The sequence below is a fragment of the Myxocyprinus asiaticus genome, chromosome 1 (assembly GCF_019703515.2).
Source record: "Myxocyprinus asiaticus isolate MX2 ecotype Aquarium Trade chromosome 1, UBuf_Myxa_2, whole genome shotgun sequence".
NCBI lineage: Eukaryota > Metazoa > Chordata > Actinopteri > Cypriniformes > Catostomidae > Myxocyprinus > Myxocyprinus asiaticus.
In genome coordinates this window covers 47231228-47251104 of record NC_059344.1, presented here as the reverse complement: position 1 = coordinate 47251104, position 19877 = coordinate 47231228, and the positions used below count along the sequence as shown (strand labels likewise).

General features: G+C 37.3%; 1 protein-coding gene across 2 annotated transcripts in view; it reads left to right on the top strand.

Annotated features, from left to right (window-relative positions):
• LOC127443397 (protein MTSS 2-like) overlaps window positions 1–17743 on the top strand; it is an 89440-nt gene extending 71697 nt beyond the window's left edge. The window contains exons 8-14 of one of the 2 annotated variants that reach the window (XM_051701970.1): window positions 6714–6821; window positions 6928–7025; window positions 8506–8638; window positions 12270–12344; window positions 13212–13388; window positions 15865–16030; window positions 16492–17743. In XM_051701970.1, the coding sequence (XP_051557930.1) occupies window positions 6714–6821; window positions 6928–7025; window positions 8506–8638; window positions 12270–12344; window positions 13212–13388; window positions 15865–16030; window positions 16492–17276 (1542 nt within the window). In that variant the 3' untranslated portion in view covers window positions 17277–17743. Of the gene's footprint in view, window positions 1–6713; window positions 6822–6927; window positions 7026–8418; window positions 8639–12269; window positions 12345–13211; window positions 13389–15864; window positions 16031–16491 lie in introns of both variants that reach the window. The other variant, XM_051701960.1, reaches the window with a different exon arrangement.
• Window positions 17744–19877: the final 2134 nt, after the last annotated feature.

The window sequence follows — 19877 nt, the reverse complement described above, 5'->3', positions numbered from 1 at the left end:
TGTAATGTTACGGCCGCTATCGATAGCCCACGGCTAACTTGCTCACTAACTCTCTAATACCCGCCGGTAATGTCCAACCGGGAGAAGCCTCTGTTCTCTGTTCATATCTTGGGCGAAAAAAGTTCGGCTACACCCATTCCAGCAAAAGATGACTAACTTAGATGCACATCGTGTCTTTTACTTGAAGCTTGTGTAACAGTGTACTTATAAGAAAGCTACAAAATTAAAAATTACCACTGTGAAACATCCTGTTCAAGTCGTGCTTGCGAAGGTGGTTTGGGTTACCATAGTTACATTAGTGTTCACAGAGCTGCTCACGAAAACTCGGGAGCTGAAACTCGGTTATGGTAAGGGGCGTTACATTTCCGACACACGCTCTACGTGGTTGACCAATCGCAACAGACAAGGCCAGCTGACCAATCAGAGCAGACTGGGCTTTGGCACAGATCCGGCAGGCCAGAAGAAATAACTCGGCCCACTTGCGGTTGTCGGACTCTTGTGAAACACGACAATGAATGACGCCCCAGAATTGGCCCAAGTACACTGGCCCAAGTCCAGGTGCTAAAACTGAGCCAACACTGCCGGCATAGGGCCACAATCACGGCAAAAAAATGTTTACACTTACCCGGTACCGGCCCGAGTCTGGGTACCAAAGGGAAATGTATATGAAATACAAAACTGAGCCGACACTGCCGGCATAGGGCCAAAATCACGGCAAAAAATGTTGTACACTTAGCCGGTACTGGCCCAAGTCTGGGTACCAATGGGAAATGTATATGAAATACAAAACTACATTTAATAAGAACAACAAAAGACATTTTGCCAAAGCAATATTAGCTTGTTTGCTAAATTAAGTATATACTTGCACTTAATCTAAAACAGAATTGAAAACATTTTTGTGTTTAGTATAACTCTTCTTGTAATGAATTGGCTACCAAAAACTACTAAAATGTATGTTGTTTAATAAAGACTTTTTATATAAAAACAGAGCTTTGAATAATTTTTCTGTTTTTCCACAAAACGACATTCCATTACCTTGTTAAAATCCTTAAGATGGCATCTACTTCCACCTTCTTCAAAAAAACGTAGAAAAAAATAACACTTTATTTGACAGTGTCCTTGTTGCATATGTTACATGTACTTACTGTAGTAATAACAGTAAATTATGCATAATTACATGCAACTAACCCTAAACCAAACCGTATCCCTAACCCTATAGTAAGTACATGTTGTTAATTAATATTACTCAGTACTTATATGTATAATTACACTGTAACAATGACTCCTTAAAATAAAGTGTAACCAAACTTAATATGCAAATATTTTTAATTTCAATAGTTGAACTGCAGAATGGAAGCTTTTTTCAATGTAAAATCCATTCTCAGTGTTTGTGAGGCTTTGGAGGCTTTAAATGTGGAGGCTTTAAGTTTCACACATGTGTACTGTAGGTGTTAAGCTTTACCGTGATTGGCTCTGAACTATTTGTTACAGTCAAATCCTCCTCGCAGATACATGCCTTAAACTCAGATTTTAGCTGAGCTCAGAGCCTTCTGGCAACACTGAACATACGTCATTACATCAGCTTAAACATCTATATGAAGAAACAATAAGCAAAACAAACTGGAGTGGAGGGGGACTATAAGCTTAAACAAATGAGTTTATATTGGCCTTAAGAATTTTTTTAATATGTCAAGTTTACAAGGATTGAGGGTTTAGCCCTTTCACCCTCTTTTTTTCATGGCATCCCCACCTACTACCCCATGTATTACCCTGTGCCTACCCATAACATCCATATGTGCTCCTTTTCCCCAAGTAAAAATGACACCATGAAAATATGAGTAATATGATAATTTATTTGAACCCTAACATTAACATACAGCTTTATATGAACTAGCAAAAAGTGGCATGAACAAATGCAAATTAAAAAAACTAGAAAACCTCAGGACCCTCCTCAAGTAAGTGTACCCTAAAAGAGAGACAGATTGACAGAAAGAGAGAGGTAAGAGGGGGCACATACAATGACACATATGGTTAGTTAGTCAGATAGATCTCAGAAATCTCAGACTGAAGACATGAATGGTAACTCTGGTAAATGGTAACAACATTTGGAACATACCTTAGAAAGAATTTGCTTGCTTTAGGGCCCACTCTTTTCTTCCCCCATCTCTGTCAGATACAAGCTGCAGCCATTTTTATGAACTTTTCAATGTCTGACGCACTGGCAGTACTTGCATTTCTTCGCACAGATTCTAGATAAAGACTGGAAAAGATGGGGAAAAACTAGCACTTTACGGGGTTATATTTTTTGCAGATTTTATTGTGTTGTAGATTTTATTTTAAATGAATACAATTGACATATTTTATAGTGTCAAAATGACAAAAAAGAAAAAGGCCCATAACAAAAGTTTGGGCACCCTGCATGGTCAGTTCTTTTGCAAGAATCACAGCCTGTAAATGGGTACAGCTTACAGCTATTTTAGTAATCAAATATTCTACCCATTATTATATTGATTAACAGAGTAATGTGATAAGAAATACTTTTACTTTATTAAAGAGCTGTGTATATTGTTAGAATTTTATCTTTATTTTATTGATATGCCTTATACGGTTCTTTATTGACACTCTTATTGGTTATTTTTCATGACTATTTTTTAATTTTTATTATTATTATGTAAAACTGTATTATTATTTTACGCTGCACTAAGTTAACCATCTCCTGGTTCCAGCTTTATATCTAGCATATAGACATGATAGTGTTATGAATCTTCTCATCTAACTCTCGGCAAGCGTAAATGTGTTTCCTATAACGATGAAAATGAATTAACACTATGATACACAAATAAAAGTTACTGCGGACAACATCTTTAATGGCAAGTGGTTCAAAGCCATACTTCCCATTCACTCTGCGCCAATTAATTTGCTTCGCCAGGTGGTTCGTCATTAGTTTTGACGTTATTCTCCAGACAGTTTATTTTACAGTCAGACCCCCTGCCAGTCCAAAATAGGTGACCTGAAAGACAATATTGTCAGTTACAAATGGTACAGTGCTTATAAATTATAAAGTATTCATCTTCCTAAGAAGATTTCATGTCTTACAGCACAGAATCAAAGTAGATTAAATGTGGTTTTTATTACAATAATTAACAGAAAAATCCCTTAATATCAAAGTGAAAACAGATGTCTACAAATTTATCTAAATTAATTACATATATAAAATACTAAATCAGGGCTCCAGACTGACTTGGATCTTTGAATCTCGTTAAGCAAAATGAACAAATGTTTATTTAAGTCATTTCGTTCATTTGAGCAGAGTTAAATTAAAAAGTTATATTTTTAATAGCCGAATTCCCCCGATACCTCTAAATAGGAGATCCCAACCGGCTCTACCTTTGGAGAAGCGTAACGGTCAAGCTGGATGACGTCATGTAAACCAATCATATAATGCACCAACATCAGTGGACGGTCTTCAGAGTTTTAATTTGATCAAAAACATCGATTTTTACATTTTCTTTACACAATCTACAAAATGTATTCTTAAATTGTAATGCTATGCATTTGTTGATATAGGCTGGTGGTAATTTAAAAAATGAGTCCTGTCGCACAGTTCTCTACACCGCCTTGTGTTATTAAACAGTATTTTTATCGTAGCAAACTCTACATAGTTCACTACAAAAGCATACTGTTTAGTGTAAAAAATGTTGAAGATTAGCAGACAGGCTGTCAATTCATTAAGTGATAAGATTTTAAATTGGCTACCATGAGTCTCAAGAGTATATCTAGCACTATATCAGCCAACACATGATTTTATCTTCCTTATAAATAAACATTACGTCGATATTATATGTGTAGAACGGTTTATTAAAATGATGTTATATGCTAGATTATAAAAGATATACTCACCGCGGTAGCAAGCTGGAAGTCATTCTGCTGTTCTGGCGGTTAATCTAGCAGCTCCAAAAGCCCGCCAAGTGTCGTCACTAGCTGTCGCAGCTAGTGCGCATGTCTTGAAACTCAAAGCAGAGTGTTTTTTTTTTTTTTTTTTAAACCACAGTTCCCTTAACCACTTTAAGCTTGTTTGATTTTATGAATTAAATCATTAATTACCTAATTTAGTTACATTTAATGGATTAATTAAAGAAACAAACATCCTCCATAATGAAATCACCAAAGTTAAGAAGAAAAAGAGAATGTGGGGAAAAAAGATAACAAATAAATGAACAATAGGAATTAAAATAATAATGAAATACAAATAAATAACATAAAGTTGACAGGGAAAGGGCTTTACAACTGATCTTCCAAAGTATATATTTTAAAAAGATAAATCATATTGCAATTTAGCCTAGTTAATTGTGTGTGTGTGTGTGTGTGTGTGTGTGTGTGTGTGTGTGTGTGTGTGTGTGTGTGTGTTTATGTGTGTGTATATGTGTGTGTATATGTGTGTGTACAGGTTTTGCTATACTTGTGAGGACCAAGTACTGAGAATCAACCTATTCTGTGAGGACCTTTTGGGTGGTCCTCACAAGGGAAATGGCATGTTAAATTATGTTTTTTTGAAAATGTAAAAATGCAAAAAGGTTTCTGTGAGGGTTAGGTTTAGGGGTAGGGTTAGGGGATAGAATCTATAGTTTGTACAGTATAAAAATCATTATGTCTATGGAGGGTCCTCACAAGTATAGCAAAACCAACATGTGTGTGTGTGTGTGTGTGTGTGTGTGTTATGTTAAAAGATCTTACATATTAGATAATATATTTAAGTTTAGGGGTCACTGCTACATAATTTTATGTCAAAGTCAGACCAATTTGCAACATTGTTAACCTTGAACCCACCCTGAAAAGGCATCCCTACCCTGTGCCCCAGTCCCTGATATGTCCACCCCCAGCACTCAACCTAAACTGGCCCAGGTCTGTATGGCCATATCTCACCCAAAATGAGGCCAGCACTTGGCCGAATGTGGCTAAATGTGCCATGTCTCAGCCCAAATCGGGCCAAATCCACACATCCAAATCCTAGCCAAATCTGGCAACCATTACTGGGCCAGATCTGGCTCACTTTTGGTGAGCCACTGCCAGAACACAGCCGAGTGAGCCAACACTCAGCCGCAATTGGCCCGATTGCGCTGGCTACCTGGGGGGTTTTAAAGAGACAGGAGGTAAATCAGAGTGTTTGAGCCAGAGGAAGAAGAGAGCGGAAAAGAAATGTACAGTATGAGAAAACTAATGTTTTTTGAACATTAAAGCATGTAAACCTATTCTAGTAGACCCCCAAAATAAAATTATTAACCTGTAAATTAGCATAATATGGGCTCTTTAACATAGGCAAGGTTGGGGAGTAACGGAATACATGTAACGGGATTACGTATTTAAAATACAAAATATAAGTAACTGTATTCCACTACAGTTACAATTTAAATCATTAGTAATTAAAATACAGTTACATTCAAAAAGTATTTTGATTACTGAAGAGATTACTTTGCATTTTATTGTCATTTGTTTCATTTAATATTTAGTCCTTTCAGATGAAAAAAATGTATACATATAAATGATGCGATCCAAAGTACATTTGAACAGCAGTGAAACACTTTCTTATGAAGTTTTACATTCATACGAGCAGACAGAGAAGTACGTTTTAAGTAAGTGTGGAGCAAAAGAAATAGAAATAAACCTTGTGTAAATTGTCAGCTTTATGCTAAGCTAAAATGCTATTTCTAGTCATTTTACATGCACATGTTACCAGGCACGATCATATTTTTTTATCAAGAAAATTCACGTTGGATTCTTTTTTTCTAGTAAGTCCTTTGATTTTAGGGCAAAAATCATATTCTTGATAATAATTTTTGTATTGTTTTCTTGTAAAAAATATCTAAAAATCCTTAAAACAATCTTTATCTTGTTTTAGAAGCAACACTGCATAAGATAGGTTTTTCAGAGAATGTATTTTTAACATGTGTATTTTGTCTTACTGTACTGGCAGAGTTTTTATAGTCAAAACAAGTGAAAAAATCTACCAGTGCTGAAGAAATAATCCAACGTATTCAGAATATGTTACTAACTTTGAGTAATCTAACGGAATACGTTACAAATTACATTTTACAGCATGTATTCTGTAATCTGTAGTGGAATACATTTCAAAAGTAACCCTCCCAACCCTGAACATTGGGAATAATATTTGCTTAGACGGACAGACAGGATTATGATCGAGGTAATAGGAGTGAGAACTGCCTTAACAGGGTTAAGGCATTTCTAAACCCTAACCCAAGATATACAGTACAGTACCAGGCAAAAGTTCTTTATTTTAGAATAATAGTCATAAAACTGTGTAATAACACAACTAGATGTAGCATTATGTAATGAACAAGCAATATAAAACAAATTCAAACTATCTTAAATTTTAGCTTCTTCAAAGTAGCCACCATTTGCCTAAATTCAGCTCTGCATATTCTGGACATTCTCTCAACTTTTTGAAATATGATGAGAAAATATCTTGTTGAAATGAAATGTTTTTTTATTTATCATAATGATTAAGTCTAAAGTGTCTTACGATTTTACTTAAGATATTCAGGAAAAAATATTATGCTTTAGAATGTGTGACACCTGTACCACATACCTTTTTTTTTTTTTTTTTACCTTTGTTACTTTATTTGATAGACATTATGTGATGTTAAATACAGTTTTGGTCTTTGAACGTGTAATTATTTGGCCTTGTGTTTTGTCAGAATGGAGAGATTGCCATGTTGGGAGAGATCACTCATCTCCAGGCCATTATTGATGACCTCACTGTGCTGACCTCTGATCCCCACAAACTGCCCCCAGCCAGCGAGCAGGTCCACACATACTTATAAACTTCAATTGCCATGCAGTAGCTGCTGTGCCTTGTAGAAACACACCAAACTTAGACTAAAACTAAGACTATCTTTCTCTTTCTTTCAGGTAATTAAAGATCTTAAAGGGTCAGATTACTCTTGGTCCTACCAAACTCCCCCCTCCTCCCCCAGCAGCTCCGGCTCCAGGAAAAGCAGCATGTGCAGGTGAGAGAGAGAGAGACAGAATGATAGAGAGAAAAAGAGAAAAGAGTTATGCTTTCTCTGATATTATCTTAGCACACTGAATTTTTATTTCTGTTTGATTATTTTATTTCTGCTGGATATATTTGTTGCTTTTGTTGTGAAAGGTGTTGTTTTGTTGAATTAATATACTTTAAAAACTGCTGTTTGTTGCAAAGCATACGTTTTAAAGTGGATCATTTTACTAGAAAATATAAATTGCATAATGGCAGCCTATAACCAATATTTTGTGCCAGAACATTTTGAATGTGCATTTAGAAGGGGATGCTGTTATACTAACACACCTCACTATGTGTTAACATTCACATCTGTAATTCCCTGACTACATCAGAACCCATAATATGACCTGCACATACAGCATATACAGTCACGGGAACAGAACATGTACTGTGGTCATTCAAATTTTATTTTAATAACACATCAAAAGCCTTGATTTAAGCAGACAATGCTTAATGGTTATTGATTAATGTTATACAGCCATTGATTCCTTGTGTCAAAAATATAGAAATTGTAATTAGCGAATTAGTACAATAAGATTAAGCTTGTTTGTTTAATAAGGTTTTATATAATTGTGTTTAAATCCTGTAGCAATTAGTGTGTAATTAAGTGGCTGAATGAGGCATCTGATTATGTAGTAACTCCCTGTAACTGCAGTGTTGTGCTGTGCGTTATACAACTTAAACTCTATCACCAGCACAATTTATCTGGGAATGTTCCTTTAAATAATGCAACAATTATACTTCATTTGGAAGTGAAAACATGGTCACTTTTACAAAACCCACTTGGTTCCTGGGCCATTTAAAACTGTTTATTATAATGCCATGCAGTACCCGTGTGTGTTTGTGTGTGCTGCCATGTATGGAGTCAGAGGGGTTGGTTCATATGTGTTGGCTTCACAGAGCTGACACACCTAAACACAACCTTCACTCTTCATACCAGGCCTCCTGTGTCACACCTTGTCACTCAAACTTTGTCTTACATGTGTTCTCCCTCTACCCTCCCCTTCACACTGACCTCCATCCTTTCCCATTCATCCATGATAATTCAATTTAAAAAAAAAATTTTTAACCCAAATTTTTACCCATCTCTTATTTCATGCTCACTCTGATTTCCACCATTTGTGGATTTGCTGATCATTATCATATGTTCCTTCTCTGACATCCATCACAAATTTATTCTGTTATATCTGTCAATCATGTACCCCTTATTCCTGTAATACTACCCCTATTTGTTCTGACCTTCCGATTCACATACATTGGCACTTGCCCTCCCTTCTTCTCCAACCGGACACATATACCCTCTGTACCCCACTCTTGTCTGGTCTTCTGCCCTTTCACACCTCCCCCTGCCCCTGCAGCAGTGTAAACAGCACTCATAGTAGTGCCTCTCGATCCTCTGGTGGCTCTCAGACTCACTCACCTAGTTCGTCCTGTCGCTACCGCAGCCTGGCCCAACCGCTAACGACTGCCACACACCGCCTCAGCAGTGTCTCCTCCCACGACTCGGGCTTCATCTCCCAGGATGCCAATGTTTACTCCAAACCTCCATCACCCATGCCCTCCGATATAACCAGCCAGGTATTTATTTCTGAGATTATTTTGTTTCATATGTGTCTTTCAGTAACAGCAATGTTTAAAATTTTCCTTAGCCTAAGAAAAAAGGTAGATATGGGTAACATTAAGGTATAACTACCATTCAAGGAGTGGAATGCAGAATGGGAAGCCCTCTGTACATAATACCATGGCACTTTCATTTATACCAAGGTACTGAGTGCATAGGTATTTACATGATATTTCAAAGAATGTTAAAAAGGCCATAGTATTAATAGGGTACCATGTAAAAAAACAAAAACACGATGATACCGATTTTGGTGCATTTTTGTTAGTAAAACCCCATAGCCCATAAATAGGTACACACATGTCCATTTGAGTCAATACTTGGAATGGGAATCATAATGAATTTAATGATTCCAGTTCCGATACCAATTCCGTAATGGTTCCATTAACAATTCTTAAATTTGAGGAAGAATTATTTGGAAATAAGAATTCACATTTTTATTGCATTCACTGGCATCCGTGGTCTGTTGCAAAATAATGAGATCACTTAAAAATTTCAACAGAGCATATAACATATATATATATATATTATTTGATATGAATTTAATTGCAAAAGGCATGTTTACACAGATTTTTAATGATATATAATTTGTTTATATAATTGGTCCTATTGTAACTATACTTTATAACTTTTTAATAACTTATAAGAGTTATTTGGTTGGGAATAGTGTTTGTTTTGCACTGTAGATTCAAAAGAACCAGTTTATAAGAGTCATTAGTTTTGGAATCAGACTGCACTGGTCATGCTGAGTTTCACGCTAAAGATTCAGTAGAGCTGCCTCTGAATAGTGCAGCAGGAAACACTGAAGACTCATTCACATTTGTAAAGCGCTGCCTGATTTGTTTGGGTTAGGTTCAGGGGTAGTGTTGGGTTATAGATTCTCTGACCAATCTGGTAGCCCAGGTCTGTGCACTTCAGCAGAAAAATCCACTTTGACGAATCGTTAACTGAACTGAAAGTCATGAATATCATAATCCGGTCATATTCCATAACTTTAAAAAAAAAAAATTGATTCTCGGTTCCCGACACTAGTCATCATGGGGTTCTTGCTGGGGTTTATAATACCTTTGAAATCCCTATACTTCCTGTGCCTTGTGTATGTAGTTATATGGAAATCTGTTAAACTGACCTGTACAAAACAACACAAGAAGTCATATTGTAATATATAGTGAACTGTAAAATAAAGCTTGAAAACCTAAAACACCTAAAATCTAGAATCTACTAGGCAAATAGCAACTTGTGTGAGCCTACTAAATAAAATTGATCATTTGTATCCTCTCTTAGTACTGGAGCTAAATCTTCTATTACTGGTATAGCAATGACTCCGCAGAAATGAGGGGATGATAAATAGTAAAGTTGACGCCCCACAGAATCGTTTGAAGAGGCTATAGTGTTTCTGAAAATCTGTGTCCCAGCACCAGACAGGCTTTGAGATTCCCTGCTTGCATCTAAAAGAGTGTCCTCTTGTGGACAGGACTTAAAATTAAATCAAACCATTCTTGACCTGTGGTCAGAATGTGGCTAAGACAGATTTATTACATTCTCTGAAAAAATTGAGATAGGAAACAAGAGTGTGCTTATAATGTGCTTATGAAGCATTGCATGTGGAACATACGCTTTCGCAGACTTTACCTACGCAGAGGAGCCTGCTTTTCTAAACACTTTCCATGAAGTAATGCAAGAGTAATGCACTTGTCTCAGAGCCAACATACTACACTTCCTCCACTGAAAAAAACCCAGCACATGCCTGATAAATGACAGATGGTAGCTGAGGGACAGGACAAAGCCCTTTGAACCCTTCTTGATGATGGGTGTCGGTGGCCATCTGGAACATGAGCATTATCCAGTTTCAATGTTAGCAACCTTGCCAAACTCTTGTAAACACTTCACAAGCTGGTGTGAGCTGCTGGGTTAATTGTGACTATGAGGTTATTTGTTGTTAGCTACTGTAGTATTGACATATTCCAAAAAACATACCTGGATGCAGAAACAAATAAAATACATAAATAGCATGAAACCTATTAACCTATAAGCCGAACTAAAAACATTTAGCATTTAACTTCACAATGTACAATTTTACTTACAAATTAATAGTTTAATTAAATTAAAATTTTTAATTGTTTAATAGAAAATATATAGCTAACCATATGAACAGCTGCTTTAATGGACAAACAAGGTACCTACAAAGGTAGCTCTGTCTTAAACTCGAAGTTGGATCGTTCAAACAAAGCTCCACAGTGTTTACACTCTTTTGGAAGTCAGCCTATGAATAGCTTCTGCATTAAACTGAGATAGAAATATTGGGCCCTATTTTAAGGCAAAGTCAGTGGGCATAGCCAATGAGTTTTGGTATTTTCATGTAAGCATGCACTAGGTCTAGGCGCAAGCGGGTTTGGAGAAATTGCACACGCAAGGCGCTAATGGGCTGGGTCAAGTGCAATTTAATTCTGAGGCTCTTCTCCAGTTTTTGCACCATCTGCTACCTATTATATAGTCCATTCCCTTTCAAGCACTGTGATATAAACAAAGACAGCACATACATAAAAAGTTGGTAGTGTAAATTCATTCTGTTTGCAATTAATTAGAATAATAGAAATATGGACTTAAATTCTTGTGTGCTTGCGTCCTTGTTGAATTGAGTGAATTTCTTTTTTTTTTCTTTTTTCTTTTTTTACATTTGTATTTTTTTATTTATTTTGCATGCACTTAACTTCTACCAGTTGCTTTTGCTTTAAAAATTTAATTAATTTATTAAAACACAAAAAACTTAAACCAAAAATATTTCTAAATTCAAATTACATTTCAAACTAAATTAAAATATAATTAAAATAATGAAGTGGTCAAAAAATAGAATATAATCACATCCCCAAATCCAAATAAAATTACCCTCTCCAACTTCTTCCACCAGTCTCTTTTGCAGTGACATAAAAATCACTCTACGACAACAGGTATATATAAATATTTACACAAATTAGATCGTAATTACAATTGTAAATATATACATAATTATAATAATTGAAAAATAAACCATGACCTCTAGACAGTTTAAAACAAATTACATGAATTTTTGTTTCATAAAACGTGATTATCAGGGACTAAATTTGATGTTCCACTATATTTTCAGAGTTTGGACATGAAATGTATTGCCACCTGCTGGTGGAATCTCCAAACAGCAAATGCAGGAACAGAGTTTAGACTTTACTTTTTAGACTTTTTAGACTTTTTTTTTTTTTTTTTAAAGTCCAAAATAATCTCCACTACAACTATGAAAATAAAGCAGCACCTTTTGGGAATTCTAAAGAACTTCACAGTTGTGTTTCATGCAAGATTATAAAAAAATCGTTTTCTGAATGTAACAACAAAATTATATTAACTGCTTGTGTGCGACTCTTGCCTTCATCAATGGGCTTTCACTTTGCGACACTACGTACATTTGGCTATCCAAGGGACTTTCACTAAAATTTATTGGTTCTTGAAAGTCCTTAAAGTCAATTGGATATAAAGTGTGTTGAAATTTGATGTAGTACCATAGAACATCCAAAGGATTCACACTTTGACAGAGACCCTCTATATCTATTGTCTCTCTTACAGAAGTCATCAAGTTCAGCGTCTTCAGAAGCATCTGAGACGTGTCAGTCAGTTAGTGAGTGTAGCTCTCCCACTACAGTAAGTATATATTACTCTATCCAAAAGACATGAATGTGCTGTAACTGTGATGTGTGCTGTTGTAGTGATATATTTATTGTCTGTATATGGAACCTGAGAGACAGTCATTCTGGTGTCTTCTCCCTCTTGGTGGTTTCAACTTTGTGCTCTGATCAAATCTGATCTTCACCTGACCCACTCAGCATGTATTAGCAAAGCGGTGACCGCACACAAAGCCTCCTCTACACATATGTAGAGGGGTAAGGGTACTCTCGCTGTTCTGACGGTCTCAATCTTATCTCTCCATTCCGCAGTTTGGCTTGTCCTTCGCTACCTTCCGCCCTGCTCTCTCTCACACTGGCTCCATCAGGCCTTTCTCTGTCATACTTCCTGCGTCCCCACCCTATAACCGCTCCCCTGGATCCAACACTCCCTCTCCCACATCAAAGGTTCCATACTGGAAGGTTTGTCTCCATTGGCACTTTCATTGCAGTTTTGTTTATTTCCTTTTCTTTTGTGTATGCGTGCTTGTACTGTATGTCAAATATGCGCCTCCCGAGTAACACTTATTGACAATGTTTTTTTGTTTTTTTTTTTCATTCTGCTTAACCTCATTCATTGCTTCATTTAGCTTTTTAACACACAACTTTTCTGTTGGTTCTTTGATCCTGGTTTCAAATCTCTGGCTTTGAGATTTTCTAAACCGAGCAGACCACGGAAGGTAACTGTGAGTTGAGTTCAGCCAAACAAACAGTGATTGGGCTTTTTCTAGAGCACATAAGAGGACACTCAAACTGCTGGATTGTGGACCGGTCTTCTTTTATCCCCCCTGAGACCGTTGTAATATTGCTTTACAATGCTCTACACTAACCATGTCTACTTCCTCAGGATTGGTCCAAGGTAGGTTCCAATGAACAACCATTGGCCAGCACACTTCAGAGGAGGAAAGAGCCTTTGGATAGGCTGAGGGAGGCAGAAAGCTCTCCTCAGTCCCAGGGCTATTCTGGTATGCATTCGGAAGAGCCCCAGAGGCAAAGGATGACTCCTGCAACCATAGCTGCCAAGGTAAGTTTCACCCATTAAGAAATTAATTAAATTAGTATTGTAGCTTTTTTGAATGCTTTTTTGAATGTTTTGAAAATACCCTCCATTTTTGATTGGGCAAAGAGAAAATGTAGTTTGGCTGCAATGTAAATAAATAAACTGTGTTTGTATATACAGTGTGTTGGGAGACTGGGGCTAGTTGTCACACATGGAAGGTATCACAAGGGCTATATAGCTCAATAACGATAAGATTTGGAGTCAAAACTCCAGTTGCACAAATGTGTGTTTACTCTAGCAGAGGTTATGTATGTTGGTTTCAAACAATAGTTCAAAACCCTCTTACAGTAGAATTATTTTTTACGAATTTTGCCCTCCATTTTGTTATGCCTCAGTGGGTTGTTTTATTGGGTAAACAAGTGAACATAATCAAACCGAACTGGCATACATTAAAGGAAGGTCAACTATATTATGAATCCAAAGGCTAAATGGACAAAGGTAATTTTGATGAAAGTTCGGTTAGGGTATGCTTTCACATTATTATTGGGGCAGGTTGTCTTACGTGTTTTAAAAGTCATAAATTTATGCAATTTATCATTAAAATACATAAAATGTATTTTGTATACAATTTATCAATTAAACTATTTGTATTTTTGTACGTAACATTTTACATTTTTGTTGTTTCATAAAATGTTTTTGTGCATCATAAATGTTTTACTTTTAAATTTAGCTGAAAAGCCCATAAGAGGCTGTTTAATGTAGGCTTAGATTTAAAGAGATGCATAGATTTTGTTTTGGTGGTTGTGATGGTGGGGTGATGGGAGGATGTGTCTCTCCTAATGTTCACATAAAGCTTACAAAACAGGTTTGACAGATTCCATTGTGACATCTTACCCCATATAGTGTGACAACATACCCTGCTATTGGTGCAAGATCACAAAAGACAAACATGTATTCAATGAACATTTCTTTTTTCCTGGGTATTAAAAGTGACAATGTTCAGTAGCGTTTTTTTGTAGCCAAGACTTAAAAGTAAGCAGCTATGTAGAAATTGACTTTCAAAAATAAACCTATCCTGAGAAATGTTCACTGGAATAAAAAGTGTGACAACTAGCCCCAGTCTCCCCTACACTACATGGTAAACAAGATGTGGACACCCCTTCTGAACGAGTCTGGCTATTTCAGCTACTGTACATCTCCTCTTAACAGGTGCATAAAATCAAGCATACAGCCATGCAGTCTCCTTAGACAAATATTTTCTAGTAGAATGGGGGCCTTTCCTTTGCAAAATGTGAGGTTCATTAAGAAATGTGTTTTTGGGTCTGTGAAAGAGGTTTACTAGCAAGGACAAAACCCAGACCTGAACCTGTTTGAACACCTTTTGGGATGAATTAGAATGCAGACAGCGTGCCAGCCCCAGAAGAGTGCAAGCTGTTACATCAGCAAAGAGTGGAACAACTCCCTGTAAATGCTCATGGTTTTGAAATTAAATATTCAACAAGCAAATTTAGGTGTGTTGTTTGGTTGTCCACACACTTTTGGATATAGAGGGGCATATCCAAAACCTAGTGAACTTCCTTGCTGCCTCCTACCTATATAGGCAGCTGCCTTTAATGGCAGCATCCTAACTGAAATGGAGCCTCATAAGTGACCCATTTGGAACTCACTTTGTAGGCAGCTACACAGGAGACTTGGCTCGTACTTAATTTCAATACATGTGACATGAGAGTAACAATGTGATACTCTAAAAGGCTTAAATACTTATAGCACATAAATTTTTGGTCAAATTTAAAGGAGAACTCAGTAACTTTTTGCTTGTGTCATCTTGGACTTACAGTAACACCTAGTGGTGTGGATGCAGCAGCATTCAAAGTCAATAGTTTTCAGTTACAGATGCCACTGTAGAAATTCACTAGTCACAATCAGCCATGATTAATTTAATCCAAGAGTGGAAGTGTCCAATAACAAGACAGCTACTGAGATTAAGCGAGTAGTTTTCGGCTGGTCATGTGATTCTAAAATGGCAGCCCCCATGAGGGCGACCCTGCCCCATACCTTTTATAAGGTTACTGATATGACTAGAGTCCTCATCTCATGTGAGTGGTCATGATTTTATACATATGTTTCAAAATTACAATTGAAATTTTAATTGAAATAAAATTTACTGAGTGCGCCTTTAAACATTGAATGGGTTCTTACTATATTTATAATCATGTCAAGCAAGTTAGATGCTCATCACATTGCATTCTGGGATTGCCTTCCCAGGAAGCATACATACTGATAACTTAGGCCAAATTGAGATCTTAAGAGGCAGCTTAATTAAGTTACCTTCCTTTTGGAGCAGACTTCAGGTCAGGAATGAGCCTATGATGCCTTAAAATGCTGCCTCTGGAGGCAGCTCACTAGGTTTTGAAACAGATCTGTAGTGTATATAGTGAGCTAGGTGTGTGTAGTTTGTGCTTGATATAATTGTGTAAATATATATTGTGTCATTGGGCAGCATGGTGAGGAGGTCTCCCCAGCTGCTAGTGACCTGGCTATGGTGCTGACACGAGGCCTCAGCATGGAGCAGCAGAAGAGCAGCCGAGACTCCCTTCAGTACTCAAGTGGATATAGCACTCAGACAACCACACCATCCTGCTCAGAAGACACTATCCCCTCACAGGGTAACATACAATCAGAAACACTGATGTGCAGTATACACCCACTATTACTTAAAATTTGTACATACATTTACATAAATACAAATTTAAAGGGATATTTCAGCCATAAATGATAATTCTGTCATCATTTTTACTCACATTCATGTCATCCCAAATCTGAATGACTTTCTTTCTTGAGAGCAACAAAAAAGGAGATGTTAGAAAGACTGAGAGCCTCAGTTACCATTCACTTTCATTGCATCTTTTTTCCATTCAATGAAATTGGATGGTAACTGTGGCTGTCAGTCTCTAACATTCAACCTAACATCTCCTGTGTACCACAGATGAAAGAGACGAGTTTGGAACAGCATTTGGGTAAGAAAATTATGACAGAATTTAAAATTTTGGGTGAATTATCTAGAAGTAGAGTGGAGAACCATTCTCTAATTATTTTATTTATGGCTGTGGGATTTTTTTATTATCAGGCTCCGATTATGATGGCTACTCAGTGAATGGAGACACTGAGGCCGATGGCCAGGCTGAATTCGATAAATCCTCCACTATTCCCCGTCACAGCAATATCGCCCAGAACTACCGGCGCATGATACAAACTAAACGCCCTGCCAGCACAGCGGGCCTGCCCAGTGGAGTCGGCGCTATGGGTGGACCACCTGGTGGAGGCGGTGGGGGTGGTATGCCTGGCACTGCCACCATCCGCCGAACACCATCCACCAAGCCTGGGGTGAGACGCACCCTCTCCAATGCTGGCCCTATTCCTATACGCCCACCCATTGTACCAGTTAAGACCCCCACTGTGCCTGACTCACCCGGTGGACAAACAGGTCCTCCTGCCCGCGTGGGCAGCGAAGAATGTGTATTTTATGTGCCGGATGATGCTTCCCAAGGTGCCCTGGAATACGTGAAGGCTTCTCCAAAGCGCTTGAGCCTGCCTAACACAGCTTGGGGCGCGGGGGGCATGGGCGGTTTAGAGATGAGCGTTTATGGCCAACCAGGGGAAGAAGACCATCTACTGGCCGCCAATCGCCACAGCCTGGTGGAGAAGATCGGTGAGCTAGTGGCCAGCGCTCATGCCTTAGGTGAGGGCCAGTTTCCTTTTCCCACTCTTCCGAATCAGCCCCCACCAGGCCCTGAGTCCGAGTCTGACCAACAAGTGCCCCAGGAGGGTGAGGACATGCTCGTGTCCATTCGTCGAGGGGTGCGACTGCGAAAAACCATCTCCAATGATCGTTCCGCGCCCCGTATTTTGTGATGGCTTCTGGAAAGATGGAAGAATTAGACTCAGAAGTAACCCAGAAAAATACTTCACATTGACTCTTTAGAAAATGAGCTGTGATAAGAAGATATAAAAAAAAAAAAAATCAATGTTTAAAGTCATTAGAGAAAATACAATGAATAACAATAATGAAAAAAGTAAATGATATGTAACAACAGGCTCAGGCCACTATAACTCGTAGCGTGTCTGAACGCATGTTTGTCTTATTAACACGCCCATCACCACGGGATAGTTGAACTGTAGTGAGACAATTAACTACTGAAAGAACAAGGGACCAGTATGTTGGGGGATATTTGTGGTCTCCCCCATTTCCACTCCATGGTCCCCCTGAAATAACAGCCCTCTCCAAACTATGGGCCCCAGGAATCAGTGCTGGAGAAGCTCACTCAAATTCAGGGGTATGCAGGGGCTCTTCACAAATCTTTGCCCTCCACAACACTCTCCTTAACCCCCCCCCCCCCCCCCACCTCCAGTAAATTTGACATCACACCCTGAAAGTAATTGTGGCATTGCGCATTGGTCTTTGGATCGTTCTGCACAGCTGTTAGTCAGGCTGGAGGTGAGCAGGGCTGTGCTGCAGGTCAGCTTGTGGTTGCGTAGGGGGACAGGATTTATCCTTTCTTTCTACACTTCTGTTGTCTTGTTTGTTTTATTTATGAGCAGTTAATCACTCTCCTAGCTTCTAGGAGAAGACAAACTTCATGTCAGGTATATGAATTTTTGTAGAATTAAGGTGAAAAACCACCATGATAATGTGGAGCAATAATGGTTTTTTTATTTTTATTTTTATTTTTTTTACGGGGGATGGTTTTGAAAATCAGCTTTTAATAAAGCTGGACGTTTTCAGTGTTCAGGTGTCTTCAGAGAAGCATATGCTTTTGAAGACTGTAAGACTTATTGTCAAGTGTAATTATGGCTTATTTAAAGGTGCACTCATTAAAATTTGTGTTCGAAGTATATTCTGAGTACAATACAAGTAAAGCTATAATTTTATACAAGCACTTACAGTAGTTTTAGGGTTTTATGGTTTACAGCATTAAGCTGCCATGGCAACGAAGTTGTAAAATTGGATATGACTACACAGAAAAGGTTTGTAGGCTAAGTGATTTTATCATACTAAAATCATGTTAACACATTGTTTACGTCTTGTGGGCTATGCTTTTGAAACAGTGAGTATTTTAACATTTACAGATTGGCCCCCATTCACTTCTATGTAAAAATCTGACCTCCTGAAATAATAATGAATAGACTGAAGTATTAGCTACTTTTTTGAAGTTAGCCTACTGTACTCTGAATTCTTCATGCTTTAGAGACTTATTTATTTTTCTGTGAAATGATATTACATTGCGTGTAGTGTGTTTCTTATGGAAACAGTGTATTCACAACTCATGTTACGCAGCGCAAATTACGATTATTCTGACTAGCGCGTAATTTAATTCAAGTTCACGTTCATTCGTTTCGTTGTGCAGATGTAAGTTGTTCCATAATATATATTATGAATCTCATGTATAAATAGGATGCGTTTGAATGAGGTATTTACCCCGTTTTAAAGTGGTTAATTTTGCCGTGTTAGCGCGTTCAACTCACGCGGCTCAAGCGGAGAAATGCCCAACACACTGGATTCATATCTAATATCTTCTTCTATTTACAGATTATCAAGATGTTTCTTCTTCTGTTTAAATCTTGCACTGTTAATATCTTGCAGTATATTTGTTATCGTCATATTTACAGTAGCTTATGCTTTAAAATCATTTAATAATCTTCATGATGCGCCTTTTTTGTCTCGTCTTCGATTGCGTTGACGAAATAATAATAAAAAAAAACCTTTCGTCAACATACGTTTTCACCATTTACTTTGTTGGAAAGATTAATAATGTAAAAAGTCTGACATTGAACTCGAATCAGCAGTATCACGAGTTTCACCTCTTAAAATTGATAATACAATACAATGCAAAAATTAATAGTCCATAAAACACTTGAATAATCATATTAAAATATACTTGTAACTTGTGGTGATTCAGGAGAGTCCCCTGTTCTCTATGTAAAAGCGCTTTGAGTGTAGTGTCAGAAAAGTGTACAATTATACAATATTCAAAATATGTAAATAAGAGTGTTGTTTATCTTCATCAAAGCAAGTAATATTTCATTTTTAAATTTTATAATCGTATAACATAATTACATCAACATGAAAATAGCACATTATAACTCCAGCTCTGAATATCTTCCACACAGTCGATGTCCGGGTAAACTCGAATCATGAGATTCATCCGCCAGAAGAGCAGTGCCAGAACACGACTGACGTAATGTATTCTTCCGCAAATGGCTTGCAATTTTAAATTTCAACCACAGATGTCGCTAGAGAGCACACAGTTACGTAGTGCAGCTTTAATTAACAGTTAAGTAAAACGTTAATTAAAGATCTGCTTCTTAGTCAGAACCCGGCAGCATCAAATCTGTAGTAATGCATCATATCTAACAATAATTCAGTCTTGGAAACAAATGAGAAAGGTACTCTTTACATCTAATAATGTTTTTCTTGTATTTGAATTAGCCGTGCATGTATATGTAGTAATTATA